Below are 19281 nucleotides of genomic sequence, written 5' to 3'. Positions count from 1 at the left end.
TTGTGCACTCACACTGCAGATATTCTTTGGGGGCTTCTTGGGGCCCCAGAGGGGTCTGGCCCAGCCACGTGGCCCAGTCACATCCTCCTGGTGGACACCCAGCCCAGCCCTCTGTCTCCATATCTGACTGTGGGGCCTCCACGACTATTCGTGTTCCCACGTATGTGGCTCAGGTCTCTCTCTCTCTGCCTAAGAGTCCACCTCCCACTGAGGGAATGTCTTCCCCTGTTTCCTTATCTGCAAATAGGCTCCACGGCCTGCCCTCCCTCACAGAGCACTGAGGCAGGGTCAGGAAGGTGCTCAAATACACCTAAAGTGTCCCCTCAGTCCCAAAACCCTCCTGTGTGTCTCAGAGCCTTTTCCTCCCTTACTAGGCTGGAGGTTTGGGACCATCCACGGGCGTGTGGGCCGCTTCCCTTCCGAGCTGGTGCAGCCGGCGGCCGCCCCTGACTTCCTGCAGTTGCCGGCCGAGCCAGGCCGGGGCCGCGCTGCCGCAGTGGCCGCCGCCGTGGGCTGCACGGCTGCCGCGAGGGAGGTGGGCCGCAGGAGGGAGGTGAGATCGGCAGGGCCAGGTGATGGGCTGAGACAGTGGGGAGCAGGGGGCGGTCAGCCTGACTGAGGAGGTGGACAGGAGACGGTCATCCTGGCCAGGACGGGCGAACATGGTAGGCCAGCCAGATGTGTGGCCCACGGCATGTGACCAGAGGTGGTTGGAGGTATGGCTCAGCAGAAGGGTTGTGATGAGGCCCAAGGGGCAGGTCCAGCCTGGGGGCCAGCAGGTGGTCAACCTGGGAGGGGGTGGGGCCTGTTGAATGGGGCAGGGTCAGCCTTGTGGAAGGGAGCCAGTGAGGGGTGGATTGAGGTGAAACTAAGAAGTGAGGGGCACGGTCAGCTAGCACTAAGCAGTCTGGGAGGCCAACCCCGGGATGGGATGTGGATGGTGGGGGTGAGGGCAGATGTGGGGGGGCGGGGGGCAGGGGGGCAGCTGGGCACCTGGTAGGTGTGACCAGGCAGAGGGTGCCAGGACAACTGAATGGCAGTGGGCAAGGGGCAGCATGAGAGGGTCTGGCCAGAGTCAGCCTGGAGTGTGAGCAGGTGTAAGCAGGTGTGACAGGGCAGGCCCTCTTAGCTGTGGCCCTCCCGCAGGGTCCCCCAGTCAGGGCTGGCTCCCCTGACCGCGCAGAGGATGGCCTGACTCTCCCACCACACACGATGCTCGAGTTTGCCCAGAAGTATTTCCGGGACCCTCAGAGGAGACCCCAGTGAGTGGTAGCCCCACCCCTTGTCCTCACTCTGAGGAGGGGAGGGTCTTTCTGGGTCTTCTCCCAGCCATCCGCGGGGTAGACCCACTTCTGGTGGGGAATGAGAAACCATAGCTGTGAGGTCCACCTGCGGCCTCCGCTTCCGGGAGCCACGGGGGCTTCCTGCCCAGATGACTGACATTGGGTCAAGAACATTCTGTGTGGGAAAAGGATGCCGCCAAAGGCTCAGAGGCAAGACTGTCAGTAGTACCTGTCTCCCATTGCAGGGACGGCCTCAGGCTGAAATCCAAGGAGGGTCGGGAATCTAGAACCTTGGAAGATATGCTTTGCTTCACCAAGGTGTCCAGCCCCGGGCCTGATTCCCCGTGTGTAAAATGATGATGCCAGAGCCCCCTCCCAGGCTCCTTGGGCAAACAGTCTGGTCCTCAGGGGGACCCCTCCCAGCCCTCAGCAGCCCAGGGGCCTGGGTTCCTCCCGGGACAGCACTTGTCCCACTGTCAAGCCTGGCTCCTTTTCCATGAGGGGGACTCTCTTGTCTCATGTGACCGTCCTCTTTCTGACCCTCCGCCATCGTGACACGGCCCCTCCCACCCCGCACAGACCCCGCTCCAGGAATCTCTCATCGAGCTCAGCGACAGCAGTCTCAACAAGATGGCCACCGACATGTTCCTAGGTGTGGACGTGGGACTGCAGCCAGGGCCCTGGGTCAGGGGGCATCCGGCACTGTGTGTCCTGCTCATCCCGCTCCTCTGGCCCTCAGAGTCTTCCCCTCCCTTCACCTCAGACCTGGGGCCCCTTTAAGGGAAGAGGAGCCCCCCTGCTGCCTCTGGCAATGTTGTCCCAGGGACAGACCCAACCTTGGGGTGCCCTGGGTGAGTGGGCAGCTGGATGTCTGGCCTGAGTGGGACAAGTCTTCCCTACAGCTGTGATGAGGTTCATGGGCGATGCCCCGTTGAAGGGCCAGAGTGAATTGGACGTGCTTTACACCCTCCTGAAGGTCAGTCCGGCCGATCTTGCCAGGTGCTCCCTTTCCTGCCTGACAGTTTCCCCTTCTGTCAACCAAGTTGTAGGACACGGGGATGGGAAGCCCAAAGAGGAGTGCCGCCTGCAGGTGGGGAGGGGGCGGGGGAAGGGGCCCTAGGCCTTTCTCCAAGTGCTCACCCTGCTCTTCTGTGCCTGGGGCGTGGCGAGGGCTCTGGCATGGCCTGGGCCTGTGACCTGGCCTGCCCCTCTTCAGCTCTGTGGGGACCACGAGGTCATGCGGGACGAGTGTTACTGCCAAGTTGTGAAGCAGATCACGGACAACACCAGCACCAAGCAGTGAGTGAGCTGGCCTTTACCGCTGCCCCTCGTCCCCACACTGTGCGCTTGCTCTGGGAGGGGCCGGCGCGGCCTCTCCTCCCCAGGCCCTCCCTCCTGGTTCTCTCCCCCTCCTCCTCTCCTTCCCTCAGTAGGCAGAGCACATGTCCTTGGAGCCGCTTGGGCGGGGACAAGCCATTGCTGCCCTCTGAGCTTCAGTTTCCTCATCTGTAAAATGGCAGCGATAATGTGTATGTTCAGGCTCGTGGTTGCAAGTGACAGAAGTCCAGATCAAGCTGGTTTAAGCAAAGGAGAGTTCAGGTGACTCAAAAGGCCAAATATGGATTCAGGCATAGCTGGATCCAGGTGTCATTAGGAAGCAGTCTTTCTCTATATTCTGGCCCTGCCTCTCTCTGTATTGATAGCGTTCTTATGTAATATCTCCAATATGCCGGCAAGATACCAGCTCTGGAGACACATTTTCCAGCTCAGTAATCCTGGGGAAAGCAAGATTGACCCAGTATTTGTAGCAAAAATTCCCCAGTCCTATGTTATTGGCTTGTCTTGGCTGGAGGAATCAGAGATTTGACTGGCTGGGCCAAATACTTGTCCCTAAACCAACCGCCATATCCAGAGGAAGGCTGAACTCTTAATTGGCCAGACCTGGATCAGATAACCGTCCCTAAAGCAAACATCATTGAGGCCAAGAGACTACAGGGTTCTAGTTGGTCAGACCTGGCCCCCATGCCCATCCCCAAACCACAGTGACCTAGGGAGGAGTGGGTGCTTTCTTAAAGGAGCCCGAGTGCCGTCCCCAGTCACCAGCAGTCCCCACAGATGGAGCCCTCGGATCCAGGGCTGTGTGAAGGTGAATTACTGTGTTTGCTGGGACCAGCACACAACAAGTGCCCGGTGTGTGATGTTCTTGTTACCGCCAGATCCATCCTCCTGTCCCCATCCTTTCTACCTCCCAGCTTGCTCTCTATCCCCCAGGAATTCTGGAACCACTCAGCACATCCCTCTGTCCCTTCCATGCCCAGGCCTTCCCCACCACTATGTCTGCACGGCCCCGGCAGCCCCCCTTCCCCTCCTTCAGGGGCCTGCACCCAGGAGCCTCCACAGAAGGATTCTATGCCCGACATGTCATGTCAAGGACCTCATCTCCCACTTTCCCATCTCCTGCCCTGGCTTCCCAAGCAGATCGCCCCTTCTGCATGACTTTGGGCGTCCCCCGCTGCCCTCCTTGCACTGGCCAAGGAGGGGCATCCTCACAAGACAGGAGCTGCCCGAGAGCCCAAGAACTCCAGCCCAGTTGTAGAGCCTCCTGGCATGGCTCTCCAGGACCGAGGCCACCTGTAACGCGGCCCTGCGTGTGCGTCCCTGCAGGGACAGCTGCCAGCGAGGCTGGAGGCTGCTGTACATCGTGGCTGCCTACCACAGCTGCTCCGAGGTCCTCCAGCCACACCTGGTTCGCTTCCTCCAGGATGTGAGCCGGACTCCGGGCCTGCCCTTCCAGGGTGAGGGGCCACTGAGTGGTGACCCAGGGCTGTGGGCCTGTCTTCACGAGGATTGGCTGGGAAGCCAGCTGGGGACCAAAACACAGAGGGCCTGGTCCCTCACATGCACTTGGGGGGATGTTTACTAATGTTAATTCCATCCCCCAAACATTTGCAGGGGTCCCACAGGGGCTGATGTGATGGGCTGACTGATCTAATGCAGAGTGGCATGTCTGGGAAGGCTTCCTGGAGGGGGTGTTACCCTGAGTAACGAGCACATGGGAGGGAGGAGCAAAGTCTGGAGGCAGGAATGTGTGGGAGAAGGAAGGATGTGGCATGGGCTGGACTACGCGGTGAGGCCCTGCTTCTCTGGCCATTGCGAATCAACAAGCGTCTTGGGGGGGGTCTGGGCAGGGTGAGACCCAAGTGGTGGCAGGGTTTGAGGCTTTACAGCCTAAAAGTATGGAGGGAGGGTCCGGTCCTCGGCCTCACCCCCACCCTTGTTTTCAAAGCAACCCCTGTCAGCACAGAGCCCTATGCACGGGTCGATCCCATAAACTGTGAGATCATGACCTGCACAGAAACCAAGACTGAGACCCCAGGCGCTCCATGAATCCTCCGCTTTGACTCAGTCAGCATTCCCAGACTCCCAGATGAATAGACCCAGCTCCACGGGGAAGGGCTCCCAGGCCCACGCAGGCAGCAGAATACACCTGAGAACTCTTGCCTCGACCTCCACCCCAGAGCGAGGGCACATTTAATGCAGAGACACAGAGAGACACTTGGTGGGATCTTCTGCCCTGGACTCTGGGTGAGGGAGGGTGGTTGGCAGGGGTTCCCAGCTGGCAGGGGCGCAGCCTGTTGGGGACATACCCCCCAGTCAACCGCTGCAGGTGACAGCTATTTCCAATGGGACTGTGGGCTAGCCTAAAGACTTTAACCACATGAGACGTGGGTTCGAATGCAGCTCTTACATTCCAGCTCTCAACCCTGGGCAAATCACTGCCCCTCTCTGAGCTGTTTCCTCAGCACCAAACGGGAGAGTAAATGCCCCATGGGATCTGGAGAGAAGCCAGTGGGCTCCTGGCTGGTGCCCACCTGCTCAAGGCCTTGACTCCTGCTTCTCTAGGGATTGCCAAGGCCTGTGAGCAGAATCTGCACAAAACCTTGCGCTTTGGAGGCCGTGTGGAGCCCCCCAGCAGCATGGAGCTTCGGGCCATGTTGGTGAGCATGGCGTGGGGGGTGGGGGGCATCAGGATGAGCATGAGACCAGAGACCCCGTGTGCACTCACTGCTCAGAGATGTGCAGTCAGGCCCTGTGTGGTCCAGGTGCACATCCTGCACAAGCCTGGCCACAGACCCTTGGCTTGGGGACTAACATGGCAGAGGATAGCTGTTGGCCCAGATCCCAAGTCCCAGCCTCTCTTATCTCCTGCCTTCTCTTTGTCCCAGGCCGGCCGCAGTTCCAAGAGGCAGCTCTTTCTTCTCCCCGGAGGCCTTGAACGCCACCTCAAAATTAAAACCTGCACCGTAAGTGAGGGAATGTTTCTGGCAGGCAGGTGCTGGAGGGGTGGGGACACCTAAGTCCCCCCTCCCCCAAGGGTGCTGAACCCGTCAGTCCCTCCCAAAGCCCCTCAGGACAGGACCTACATCTCGGAGAAACAGACTGAGCCTCAGGGAGGTGAATTCTGGTTCAGGGTCTCACTGCAGAGGCAGAGTTTGAACCTTAGGGGGGTGGGGGAGAGGGGCAAATGGGTGGAGGGCACTAGGATGAGCACTGGATGTTGTAGGTAAGCGATGAACCACGAGAATCTACCCCAAAAGCCAAGAGCACACTGCACACACTGTATGTTAGCCAATTTGACAATTATATATATATATATAATATAGAAGACAAATATATATATATAATATAAAAGAATTTGAACCCTGAGTTTGAACCCTGAGTCTGTCAAACTCCAAAAATTGTGTTCCTTCCCTGCCTGAGGCTGATTCTCAGTCCTTGAGGATCCTTTGTGTCCCTGCAGAGGGCCTGAGGGACTCTGTGCTTGGGCTCCCGTGGCCTGAGTGGACTTGGTGGGCACAGCTGCACCTTCCCTCCCCCCAGGTGGCCCTGGACGTGGTGGAAGAAATCTGCGCTGAGATGGCTCTGACTCGCCCCGAGGCCTGCAGCGAGTACGTCATCTTCGCTGTCACCAACCGAGGTGAGCGGTCAGGACTGAGCACACTGGGCCCAGCCTGTAAGGCCCAGGTCAGATGCCACTTCTTCCAGGAAGCCCCTTGTCACCTTGCGAAAGAACTTTCCTGTGCACCAAGCTCCCCCGGCTCTGTACGTTTGTCTTGCCCACCAGACCGAAGTTCATGGAGGATGGGCCCTTCCTGCCTCCCACCTCTGGCCCTCGGCCCTGCTCAGCCGGGAGCATGTGTTTATTTTGAAAGAGAGAGACAGAGCATGAGCAGTGGAGGGGCAGAGAGAGAGAGAGAGAGACAGGATCCAAAGCAGGCTCCAGGCTCCGAGCTGTCAGCCCAGAGCTCCACACAGGGCTTGAACTCACAAACCGTAAGATCGTGACTTGAACCCAAGTTGGACGCTTCACTGATTGAGCCCACAGGGTGCCCCCCACACAACACAATTGGGATTTAAAGCCAGGCATTCAGGCCTCAAGGGCCTGGACTTTATCATCACGTCACGCCCCCTGTTTGGTACAGGGGTACTGGAAATACGGGATGGGGAGCAGAAATGTCAATGCGAGGAGAAACCAAACCGGCCCTCACAGACTCAGACCCACTCATTGGCAGGTCTCAGTCCTCCCCACCCTCCAGCCGTTCCAGGAGCCCGGCAAGGGGTCTCCTGAGGAGTTCTGGAGAAAGGTACCTGTTGGTCTCATGACCTGAGGTCTTTTGTGCTTCTCCTTGTCCCCAGCGTCCTCTGGAAGGGGCTGGGCTTCCTCTGAGCATAACCAGGGCACTTTCTGGGACCATGAAGCACTGTGGCTTTTTCGGAGGTCTCCGCGTCCTGGAGTAGGGCCAGGACCTCGCAGGGGGTGTGCAGCATAGCTCTGCAGCAGCCCTGGCTCTCCACAGGCCAGCACGTGTGCCCTCTCGGCCGCCGTGCCTACATCCTGGACGTGGCCTCGGAGATGGAGCAGGTGGACGGTGGCTACATGCTCTGGTTCCGGCGTGTGCTCTGGGATCAGCCGCTCAAGTTTGAGAACGAGCTGTATGTGACCATGCACTACAACCAGGTCAGTGCCTGTGGTCCACCCTGCTGCTCTGGAACCTTCCAGGCTCCCTGCCTGAAGTCAGACCCCATGGCCTTGGCATCTGGTCCCTTCATGTTTCCAGCCCCGTTTCTAGCCCTGAGGCCCATGCTCCCTTGCACGGACTTCTTGTTGCGTTCCGACCGTGTCACCCTCACTACCTAGTTCGTGGGCCCTACCACATGCCACTGCTCCGTCCAACCTGTGATTCCTGCACCTCCGCTCACCTAAGTCCTTGCTGGCAAGGCCACCCCACACAGCACCTCTTCCACGAGGCTGCTCTGACTTCCCCTTCCGTCCTGACCTCCTCCTCCTGTAAGTGCTTGACCTGTCCCTTGTCCGAACACCTGACCAGCATTTGCCGGCATTATTTTTGTCTTCATGTTATTCCCCTTTGAGACGCGGGTAAGTCAGGATCATGGAGTTTACAAAATCTGGGTTCTCCCCTCCTGCACTCATATTTGTGGAAGGGATCGGACAGAGGGCTCATGTTTTTGTCCAGCTGGTGCCAAAGCTTCAGCAATTCTGGGTACAAAATACTGCCACTTGGCCTTCACAGCCCATGCTGTGGCTGTTGACGACCAGCCCTGGGCAGCCCGGGACAGCCTACAGGCCAGCAGCATCCCTTGGGAACTTGGCAAAAGGCAGGTCCTCTAGTTCTGCCCCAGCTCTAGTGAATTGGGTCTCATAGTGCTCCCCACCTACGGTGCTCCCCACTACGCACCAAAACTGATATTCAGAAACCCCGGGCCCCGGGCCATTCCTGGATGCTGCATGCAGGTGTCCATGACACTCCTGGCCACTGTAGGGACTCCCACAGGGGCTTTGAGGCCATGGCCCCCACTGCTCACCCTCACGTGCCTATTCCCCAAAGCCCAGGAGGGAGGCAGGCCGCCCCAGCCCGGAAGTGAGTGGGACTGGAACTATTAAAATCGCGTGTGTTCCCATCTTCCTCTAATGAAGGAATTATCCCCCACAGGTCCTGCCTGACTACCTGAAGGGCCTCTTCAGCAGCGTGCCGGCCAGCCGGCCCAGCGACCAACAGCTGCAGCAAGTGTCCAAGCTGGCCTTGCTGCAGCACCGGGCCAAGGACCACTCCTACCTGCCCAGCATGTAAGCACCTGCCACCGGTTGGCCTCCCCGCCCCCCGCCTCGGGCCCTGGGCTCTGCTCCTGCACCAGTGTCTGGGAAGCTGGCCAGGAAGGAGGGGCTGTCCTGGCCCTGGGGCTGGAGTCTTCCGACTCGCAGCTTGAGCTGGGACTCAGCCTCCTTCCACAATAGGCTGCTTCTGGCCGGTATTCATAGCTCAGAGAAAACGGAATGATCAAAAAGCTTTTGAGATACACATACCCCGTGGCCACAGAAATGTTCACCTGTGTGTCACCTGCAACAGCAACCCAACCCCGGACCACAGGCGGTTTCTTAAATAAATTCTGGGGTGTCAGGCGGCCTTTAAACCGGCGTCCCCAAAGAGGCGATGAATCAAGCATCCTAAGACTTTTGTCTCAGAACATTTTTACTCCCTTAAAAATAGGACCCCAAAGAGCTTTCACATATGTGGCTATAGTATCGATATACTTACCCGAGGCAAAGCTGAAATTGATTTATTAAAATGCTGATTTGTTATTTGAAAAATAAGTTTAATATATTATACTCAGACATAAACAATTGTATGTTGTAATTGTAATAACGTGAAAAGTAAGGATAACTCACGTAGTATACATTTATATTATGCAGTAATGCAGACGACTTATAAAAAACTGTCTTTCCCAAAAAGAATGGAGTGAAAGGAGTGGTGCGGTTTTACATTTTGCACATCTCTTTATCGATCAGCCTCACGCAAGGCAGTTGGATTCTCAGATGTGCTTCTGCACTCCGTCTGCTGGCATCTCACGTGTCATGCGGCCTCTGGCAAGTCCTCCTGCCCACCTGTGAGAAACCAGGAGAGGAAAAGGCCAAATAATGTCTTAGCGTTATTAGTCAGGTGGCTTTGAGCTCCCAGGCCCTCAGCCACACCCTGAGAACCCCCAGTAGGAATATATGTGCGGTGTACGTCCAAGAGCTTGCAATACAGTAAGCGCTCAATATGTAAAGCTCTTTTTAGGTTATAATTTTAAGCAAAAGGCCAAGGAAGCACATAAAGCTATAACCCCAAGCCTGGAAAAAAAATCATCACTGAGTTTTACTTTTTGGAAGGCACTCTGCATCAACTCAGGTAATCTTTCCAACCATACTTTATTTTCCCCCTTTACAGATGGGAAAACTGAGGCCCACAGAGGTCATCGGGCTCACTGAAGCTTACCCGATAAATCATAGGGCTGGGAACCCAAACCTAGGGAGGCCGGGTCCAGATGCCAGGCCCTCACCCCAGCAGCATAAAGAGGGAGAATGTTGTCCTGGGGGTCTCTTAGGCAAAGAAGGCCCCCCTGACTCTCTCCCAGCCCTTCCTGTTGTGTAGCCCAGGGCAGCTGGGATGGTCTGGGATTGCTGTTGGGATTTCTCAGATGGCCCAAGAGGCATAAGGGGCTGCCCAGAGAGAGCCAGCATGTGTCAGAGAGAAGGGACTGGAGGAGGGGTCTGCTGGCTCCAGGGGTCCAGCCTGGGGCCCAGCGCTTCTCTGCTCCATCTCTGACCGGCTGCTGGTGGCTGTTCTGCCCACCCTTGTGCATCTCACCCCTATGGCATAGGCCTCTCTTTGGGGGTCGGGGCTACAAAGAACAAATGTGCCTTGGGTTCAAGCTTTGGCCCCCCAGTTCGCCAAGTCACTGTGTGACCGAGGACTAATCGGGAACCTTCTCAGAGCCTCAGTTCCCTCTTCTCCAAACAGGCAGAGCCTAGTGGTACCAGCCAGGGTTATGTAGTGCCTGCTGGATACCAGGACATGAGTGAGCACTTGACAGCCAGCACTTAGTCTTCCAGGGAGGTGCAAAGATCATGCCCATTAGGCATAACTCCTGCCCCGAGGTGAGGATGGACGGAGACCCTTTACGGAGCACCTATGGTGGTGGCCACTCAGGACCGCTTTTCCCTCTCCATGCAGGCGAGAGGTCCAGGACTACATCCCGGCCCAGCTCTACCACACCGTGGCCGGCTCGGCCTGGCTCAACCTGGTTGGCCAGCACCGGCAGCAGACACAGGCGCTCAGCCCCCACCAGGCCCGTGCCCAGTTTCTGGGTAAGAGTCTGGGGCTGGGGGCCGAGAACCATGGGGCGCTCTAGTGAGGAGGGGGCCCCAGAAGGTGGGGATGGAGGCACTTTTTTCTTCGTATGAAGGTATTTTCAGTGCTGACCAAATTGAGCACCTGCCTGGAGAGAATGTTTCTAAAATTGTCATCAAGGCACCACCTAGGCTCTGGGTGGCCCTGGGAAGCTGGGGTGGCTGGAGAGGTGGGGGGAGCCCCAGGGCAAGGACACACACACTGGACATGGCCAGGGGGAGACCCAGGCTACGGGCTGGCCATGGCCACCACACTGATGACTGCCCCCTCTCCCCACACCAGGCCTCCTCAGCGCCTTACCCATGTTCGGCTCCTCCTTCTTCTTCGTCCAGAGCTGCAGCAACGTGGCCGTGCCGGCCCCCTGCATCCTTGCCGTCAACCAAAATGGCCTCAACTTCCTCAGCACCGAGACCCACGTGAGTGGCCTGAGCCTGGCCCTGCCCCTCGCCCCCCTCTCCTCTGAGCCACACTGCCTTCCGGGGAGCCGCGCCACCCCATGAGGCTGCAGTGAAGGTGAAAGGTCACCCATGAAAAACACTCCAGCAGCGCACAAATCTGTTCAAACCTGTGACCATGGTCCACAGACCCGGGGCTTCAGCGGCAATCATTTCTCACTGGTCTGGAGGCCGGAAGTCGGGGATCAAGGTGCCAACAGGGGTGGTGTCCTCTGAGGCCTCTTTTCTTGGCTCGTAGATGGCCGCCTCCTCCCCGGGTCCTCACATGGCCCTTTCTCTGTGTGCACATCTTTGGTGTCTTGCTCTTCTCATAAGGACACCAGTCAGGTTTGAATTGAGCCACCCTGACTGCCCCATTTCAACTTCATTTCCTCTTCCAAGGCCTCGCCTCCAAACACAGCCACATTCCAAGGGGCTGGGGGCTGGGACTTTATTCGGAAGTGATTCTAGGAGACGTCTGGAGTGAGGAAGTGAGACCAGGAAGGGACATCCCACACACCTTGGGAACGCACCTCTGGAAGAGTGTGTTAGCCGCAGGGGCCCCTGTGGGAACCGGCGCTCAGTCGAGCTGGGGGCCAGGAGATAGCATGGAACACGGTCCTCGGAGGATACCCTCTGTTCTGGGGGTGAGGGAGATGGGGTGTCTCTCTGCCATGTTGCCCTGTGTCATTAATGGAGGCATTAACTCTCACTGATCCGGCTTTCCCTGCATGTGCTCCGAGTTTGCTCCTGGGAGCAGAAAGAAAGCTCCAGACAAAGAGGCAGGTGTTAAGAGTCAGCTTTGATGTGAGGGTCAGGCTACCACTGGCATCTGCTGCCTCCTGGATCCCAGAACAGTGCCTGGCACACAGAGAGGTGTGTGTATTTGCTGAAGCTCAGAGAGGTAAAGCGACTCTCCCTGGGTCACCCAGCAAGTCGCTGGAGAACTGCTTCTCCTGCCGGAGCGTCTTGCCTCCTACTAATGTGATCTGCAGGGGAGAGGCAAGCTGGGGGTGAGACTGTCCCACCAACAAGCCTGTCTCCTCCCCACCCCCTCCAGGAGCTGATGGTGAAATTCCCCCTGAAGGAGATCCAGTCCACTCGGACCCAGCGACCCACGGCCAGCTCCAGCTACCCGTATGTGGAGATCGCCCTGGGGGATGTGGCGGCCCAGCGCACCCTGCAACTGCAGCTGGAGCAGGTGACCCAGCCCCGGCACCCAGGTCCTGTCACCTGGCCCCTCCCTCCCTCCACTCACCAGGCTCTCAGTAGATCAGGTCCTGGCCATGCCCCTTGCGCACCCCCTTCCCCCCGCACTGAAGTCCCTTCGGGGATCCCTCCACCGCCTGGGTCTGAAAGCCACACTTGGGTGGATTTGCCACAATTCTCTGCTGCCTCTTCCTCCCCACCCCATCTGCAGAGCCCTGAGGCTGGGCCACGGCTTATTCTAGGCTGTGGGTCCCAGGTGGTAACCATGGCAATGCATAGTTAGAAACATACCACTCATTGACTAGACTTAGATTTTTAATTTTTAAAGGGTTTACGTGTAATAAAATCTCATGGAATCGTCACCACAGCCTGTGAGGCAGGCCCTGGTGAACTGACACCCCATTGGCCCCAGGTCACACAGATCACATGCAAACCGGATGCACTTGATCTCCTGCTCACTTACCCTTCCCGTCTATTAACCGGGCAATTCTCCCTTCCAGCTCCTCACACTACTCCCAGGACCCTGGGGAAGGTGGGGACAAGGGTGAGACCCACTAGTCCTCTCTCCGACCACATCTCACCCCTAGGTGAGAGGCGGGGAAGTGTGGGTGGGTGCGTGGGCTCTCACGGTCTCTCCTGCAGGGCCTGGAGCTGTGTCGAGTGGTGGCCGTGCACGTGGAGAACCTGCTCAGTGCCCGGGAGAAGCGGCTCACGCTGCCCCCCAGCGAGATCACGCTGCTCTGACCCAGCCCCCAGCCCTCCAGCTGCCCCTGCCAGAAGGCTTGCTGTGTGGCCCCAGGGGAATCACTCGGCCTCTATGGGCCAGTGACCCTTTTGAGGAGAGACCAAGAGGTGGTAGGAGGAATGACCTAAGTCCCTGGGAACCTGAGTAGACAGATCCAAAGTTGGGATGGAATTGCAGCGTGCAAACTTGGGTCAGAGAACAGGAGGAACTTCCAAAGGCTGGCCATGGGACCCTGCCCCTGACTCCCTCCTGTGGTGGAGAATCCCCACACCAGTGGCCCAGTCAAACTGGACTTTGTGCATGGTTTATCCAGGATCTGATGCTCGAATCCGCTCCATGTCCACATCTCAGCCCCTCACGGGTTCTCCTTGGGAGCTCTATGCACAGTGCTCAGCTGGGATTTTGTGACCCTTGGTCATTTCTATGCAAATAAAAGGTGTGCCTGGGAGCTGTTCTTCCCTCCAAGCAGTTGCTGAGTAGCTGGAAAAGAAGCCTAAGGAAGGAGGCAGGAATTGGAGGCCTAGCTGTGCCCCTGACTCACTGCCCATGAACAGAGCTTCCAGCAGAGACCTCTGTCCTTTCCTCTCCCTTCAGACCTCTATCCCCCAACTCCGCACTCCTTAGGTAGCCCCAACCCCAGTTCCCCATCATTGGATGGATCAAACAAGTTTTGAGAGTGGTGTAGTGGAGGGAGAGAGAAGTTTCATGTAAGGGGCTGGGGAGTTAGAAGTCTGGGAAAGGTTTCCCACAGATGGGACATTGGGGTTGGGTTTTGAAGGATGGGTAGGAGTTTGCTAAGAACAGATGGAGGGGAGGGGAATGAACCTTCCAAACGGCGAAAACAGTGTTTGTTCCCTACTGTATCTCCCAGAGCCTAGGACAATGCCTATCACAGAGTAGGCTCTTGAAAATGGTTGTTGCATGAGTGAAAGAATAAATAAATGTTGATGGAAAGTGCTGGTGCTTTGGGGAACTTGTGGAAGAGGGAAGCACCAGGCTTGGGAGAAGAAGGCTGGATAGGTATGTGAGGGCTGGAGCCACGGTGCCCAAGGACAGATTTATTCTCCATCAATACCTGTTTTTTTTTTTTTAATTAAAAAGTGTTTAACGTTTATTCATTTTTGAGAGGCAAAGTGTGAGTGGGGGAGGGGCAGAGAGAGAGAGGGAGACATAGCATCTGAAGCAGGCTCCAGGCCCTGAGCTGTCAGCACAGAACCCAGCGTGGGGCTTGAACCCATGGACTGTGAGATCTTGGCCTGAGCTAAAGTGAAACCCTTAACCAACAGAGCCACCGAGGCGCCCCTTAATTTTCTTTTTAATGTTTATTTTATTTTTGAGAGAGAGAGAAAGAGCATGAGCAGGGGAGGGGCAGAGAAAGAGGGAAGGAGACACAGAATCCGAAACAGGCTCCGGGTTCCAAGCTGTCAGCACAAGCCTGACGTAGAGCTCAAACTCACAAACCATGAGATCATGACCTGAGCCGAAGACAGTCGTTTGACTGACACCTGCTGTGTACTAGGCAAATGCCAGGCCCTGGGAGTTGCTCACAGTTAAAGAACTAGAAGCCATGACAAGATCTGGGAGTGGGAGCTAGCTAGGGGGTGAGGGGAGGGAGCAGCACGTGCAAGACATCAGCAGTGGAGGACTTGAGGCCGAAGGGGCTGGCAGGGAGGACTGAGTAAGGCTTGCAGGCCCCACTAAGGATGTACGATTTCACCCCAAGAGTCATGCGGAGCCTTCGAAGGTTTTTCAGTGGGAGACAGCGGGGTTGGGGCGGGGTAAGATCTACTCAGATCGTACTTTGAAAAGATCATCTCGGCCACAGAGCAGAGTGCATGTAGGGGACAGGGAGACCGAAGTAGAGGGGAGCTGCTGTAGCGGCAGCTGGGAAACCCGTGGTGCAGATGCTGCTGGTGATGACAGGTGTGGAGGAGTTGGTATCTCTTGGGGATCAATCCAGCTATCCAGAGACAGGGAAGGTCAAGGAAGAGCCGGTCGCCACAGGGCTGTCTCACCTTCACCTGGCAGGTTGGCTTCCCCTGAGAGCAGCCCTGCCCCCAGGTGAGGAATCCAGTGCCTGTAGCTGACTGAGATCGTGGGGGAGGAGTTATCCATCAGGCTGCCCCTGCTGCAGTCACTCTGCCCAGGTGAGAGGCGAGAGGCCTTTTGGGCTTCAGAATGCAGGTGGGCTGTGTGAGTGAGGCGCTTTGGAAGCGGCTCCTCCAGGTTGTGGTCCTGCTGGTGTGCATTCGACAGAGAGGAGCCTCCCAGCCCAGCCCTGGCCAGACTGCATATTTGTGAGCTGGACAGGTGACTGAAGTCTAAGTGTTGGGGTGGTGTGTTACATGGACCTGGATAACCAGAACAGAGCATTTGGATTTCAGGATGTGGACCTTAAGGCATAGCCTCATGCCTTTTTTTTTTTTTAATGTTTATTTTTGAGAGAGAGAGCAGGGGATGGGCAGAGACAGACAATCCAAAGCAGGCTCTGCCCTGACAGCAGAGAGCCCAATGCAGGGCACAAACTCACGAATCATGAAATTGTGACCTGAGCCAAAGTCGGATGTTTAACCAACTGAGCCACCCAGTTGGTTCATGCTTTAATAGCTGTTCTGGGGACTTATGGTAGCATCAGCAATTCAGACCCTTGTAAAAGGAGGTAACAATCCCCACAAGGCAGAGTGGAGAGAGTTGGGGGTGACCCGAGAGTCAGCCCCTGCTCTGTTGCCCAGGCACCCTACGTGTGCCACACTGGTCTGGGCCAGGACCCAGAAAGACAGGAACTCCAGGTAAGTGTGCGGAGGTCCGGAGCAGAAGGGACCAAGCCTCAGGGTTCCCAGCCTGGTGTGTGGTGAGAACAATACAGGAGAAATGTGTAGGTGGCATGGGAGCCTGAGACAGTCAGCTGGTAAAGGCTTGAGGTCCCAGACAGGTGTGGCAGGATGTGTCATATTTGGGCACCAAAAAGTAACCGCAAGGACTTTATTGCTACTCCAATGTGTGACAATAGGCTAGACTTGGTCAGGTTCTGGTGTCCGGATACTCCCCTCCCTGCCTAGGGGTGCCTCTGCTGCCCAGAACCCACAAGCCTATTAAGAGAATCTTGGCTTGCTGGTTGAAGGCCCAGGCTGTGCAGCCATAGAGGCCTGTGTTCAAATTCCATGTTTACTGATTAGCCGTGTGGTCTTTTGCAAGTTCCTTGCCCTCTCTGAGCCTCTACTTTGTTTTGGAAACTGGAAACACTGACAGAAGTCTTAGAGCAAATACCTTCTAAGTGGTCATCATTGTGTCCAGCATAGGATACAAATAGATGTCTGGGGTGGGGAGGAGTTTTTTTTTTTCTTTCTTTAAAAAGCGCATTCTTATCAAGTTTCTACTCTGCACCAGGTGTTGTATGTAGACTGACCCATTTAACCTTCAAAATACCCACAGTTAGTTGGGTACTATTATTGCCATCTTATATATGGGAAAACTGAGGCCCACAGAAATGAAGCAGGTGACCACTAAGTGGCCTAGCCAAGATTCAAACATAGGTAGGCTGGCTCCACGGCCTGTACTTTCTCTCACTGAGGCTCAGAGAGGTGCCGGCTCTGGCTCTAAAAGTCAGGAAGAGGTACATGGCAGCTTTGGATGAGGCGCGTGGGATGGGAGGGGCTGTTCAGACCTGGAGAAGAGGTGAGGGGAGCTGGGCTCCACAGAGGAGACTCTGGGAGTTTTTCTCATTACTGAGATGGTGACGTCCCTGTCAAGCAGGTGTGCAAGAGTCCAATGCCCTTTTAGAGGGCAGTTTAGGGGTGGGTGGCGGGCTTTCAAAGGGCCCGAGCCTTCACAGGCCAATTGCTCATCATGCAGGAAAGGGGGCCCTGCGCAGGCATTCACACAGTATGGCCCAGGCAGGACTGAAGCAGGAGCCCAGGCCACCTGGCCACAGCCTTGCCCACTGGCCACTTTCTCACTACCTGTAGTTGCCTTCCTACCAGCACCACCACCACCAGCACCAGCGCATTAGGCTGTGTCAGAAAAGAACAGGAGCCGGGGTTACCATAGGCTTCATGTCTGCCCCATTTTCCCCTGAATCTGGTGTTTCTTGGAAGGTGGCCCAGCAGGGAGCCTGGGGACAGCACCAGATTCCCAGGTGTCCAGGACTCCCTATCTCACAGGCCCTGCTGGCCTGGCCTTGTCCAAGTAACTACATAAGCCCCGCCTCCCAACAGGGACTAGTAGGCCCTTCAGTTTGGAAACTGAGACCCGGACTAGAGATGTGCAGTCAGTCTCCTTAACATACACGACTCTGTTTCATTCTCACAACGACCACATGGGATGGGTACTAATGTTCCACTTTACAACCCAGAAGACAGGGGAAGTCACTTGCCCGGGGTCATACAGCCTGTCAGGGGGTCAAGATTCAAACCCTTGTCTGTCATTCCGGCGCTTAACATGTTGGGGCGTGGGGACGGTGGTAGAGAGGATGCAGACACCGTCTGGGAGCAAAATGGCCGGGGAGGTGAGGCTGAAGGCAGATGCGGAGGCCAAATTATGAAACCAAGGATGCATTTCATTTCAATGAGAATCTGGGAAGGCTGCTAGGGATGTGAGGAGAGCCTCAAAAAATCAAAACGAAGGAGATGGGTGGAAGGGAACGGGCATTTCAGGAGAAAAAACAGCTTGGGGAAAGGCCAGGAGGTGTGACGGAATCTGTCTGCAAGCCCAGGCACCGTCAGTGCAAGGCTGGGGCTCAGAGTTAGCGGAGAGAGGACAGGAGGCGAGGCAGGAAAGGTCTTTGAACCACAAGCAAAGCAATGAACATGATCTTGGGAGCCACGGGAGCTTTTCGAGAAGAAACCTCTATCTGGGGACCCACCCCTTTGCTCACGCCGTGCACCCTATCCAACCGCACTGCTTCGAAACTTTTGAGTTACTTCTGTAATAATTCTCTTTAGTTTTGCCTTCACCGTGAGCCTACTAGTCCCCGTGAATTTCTTTCGGTCGTTCCCGAAGATGTGCCCCTACACCCATCTCTAGCCCGAAGCAAGACCTACGCCAACTCCCCGCGCGTCCCGCGGCTGCGCACGCACCCGCCGTCACCGAGACGTGACTCGTGGAACGTCCACTCCCGGCGGCGGGGGCGGTGGGGGCGGCGGGGTTGGGACAAGAAGGTGCCCTCTCAGTGCGTCCAGGTTCTGGAGCTGTCGCCGTCTGGGCTCAGAGCTCTCGGACCGGCAGTTTGAGAAGTTTCCCCTGGTTTCAGAAGTTTCCTAAAGCATCAGTGGGCTTTTTTCCGTCGGCTCACCCATTCAGGCACTTACACAGCCACCTATTCACTCTTCAGGGGTCCTCGACGCCCTCCACGCACCTAATTAAGTGACGGACGCAGTAGCCAAGGCGACCGTTTGACTGACAGGCGTGAATACCAACCAACTTCCGGAAGCTCCTGTCTGGTCCTGCCCAGCGCGTGGCCCGTGACCCAATGAAAGAACTGGAAAAGCCAAAGGGGGCGGTAACGGGGCAGCCTAGGTTGTGGCGGTTTCCCGGTGGTTGCGCGTTTAGGGCTGAGGCGTTTTCGTGCATTTAGACGATGCCGTGACGCAGCATAGCGGCAGCGTTGACAGCGTGAGCGCACCTCTGTGGAGGGAGCCCTTCGGTCGCGGAGGTGGCACGACAAGAAGGCAGGTTGCTATTTGAGGGTGCTCCCTCGGAGCGCCTCCGTGGGTGGGGGAGGGGCGGCGGAGGCCGAGCGGTCCCCGTCTGCGCTTGCGCCCGGTACCCCTGGTGACCCGGCCTACACGCGCGCGCATGCCTGCTGTGCTCAGAGCCGCGGTGGCCGGCGGCATTGCGCGTGCGCGCCGAGAAGCCCGCTGAGGAGCGGCGCTGGCGGACGTCGGGCGGACGGCCCGTGACGTCGTGAAGAGCGCTTTAAAGTGCGGGCTGGGCCGGGCGTCCGAGGGTCTGGCTGGGAGTCGGGTCGGTTCTCCGCAGCGGCCCTCCGCGGCATGAGGCGCTGCCAGCGCCCTTGCTCCTTGGGACGTAGAGGAGGTGGAGAAGAAGGAGGAAGCCCCGTTGCCGCCGTCGCTGCATGACCCTCCGCCCCTGAGGCCCGACCCCGCGCCCGGCCCCTTGACGCCCCCCGCCGGGTCCTCCGGTCTCGCATGGGGGCCTGGCGCTGAGGAACCCCTTTCCTCCGGGGGCGTCGGGGCGCGTCCTCCGAGAGCCATGCCCGGCCGCCCCTCCCGCCCCGGCGGACCCTAGAGCAACGTCGCGGGGGCCATGGCGGCCGCCAGCGGTTACACGGACCTGCGTGAGAAGCTCAAGTCCATGACGTCCCGGGACAACTATAAGGCGGGCAGCCGGGAGGCAGCGGC

At 57.2% G+C, this 19281-nt stretch overlaps 2 protein-coding genes across 2 annotated transcripts in view; both read left to right on the top strand.

The window, feature by feature from the left end:
• The window catches only part of MYO15A (myosin XVA), a 47453-nt gene extending 33574 nt beyond the window's left edge, over positions 1-13879 (top strand). Inside the window, 16 exon segments of the mRNA XM_029928839.1 lie at positions 375-553; positions 1147-1262; positions 1529-1601; positions 1863-1935; positions 2186-2259; positions 2500-2582; positions 3948-4078; positions 5187-5281; positions 5510-5587; positions 6165-6261; positions 7142-7302; positions 8297-8430; positions 10358-10491; positions 10817-10950; positions 12029-12169; positions 12820-13879. Of these exon segments, the coding sequence (XP_029784699.1) occupies positions 375-553; positions 1147-1262; positions 1529-1601; positions 1863-1935; positions 2186-2259; positions 2500-2582; positions 3948-4078; positions 5187-5281; positions 5510-5587; positions 6165-6261; positions 7142-7302; positions 8297-8430; positions 10358-10491; positions 10817-10950; positions 12029-12169; positions 12820-12921 (1805 nt within the window). The 3' untranslated portion in view covers positions 12922-13879.
• Positions 13880-18414: 4535 nt separating this feature from the next.
• ALKBH5 (alkB homolog 5, RNA demethylase) overlaps positions 18415-19281 on the top strand; it is a 21795-nt gene continuing 20928 nt past the window's right edge. The window contains exon 1 of the mRNA XM_029927911.1: positions 18415-19281. Within this exon, the coding sequence (XP_029783771.1) occupies positions 19187-19281 (95 nt within the window). The 5' untranslated portion in view covers positions 18415-19186.

This window comes from Suricata suricatta, chromosome 17 (assembly GCF_006229205.1).
Source record: "Suricata suricatta isolate VVHF042 chromosome 17, meerkat_22Aug2017_6uvM2_HiC, whole genome shotgun sequence".
Lineage (NCBI taxonomy): Eukaryota > Metazoa > Chordata > Mammalia > Carnivora > Herpestidae > Suricata > Suricata suricatta.
The sequence above is the reverse complement of the archived record's forward strand: the minus strand, read 5'-3'. Positions and strand labels throughout refer to the sequence as shown.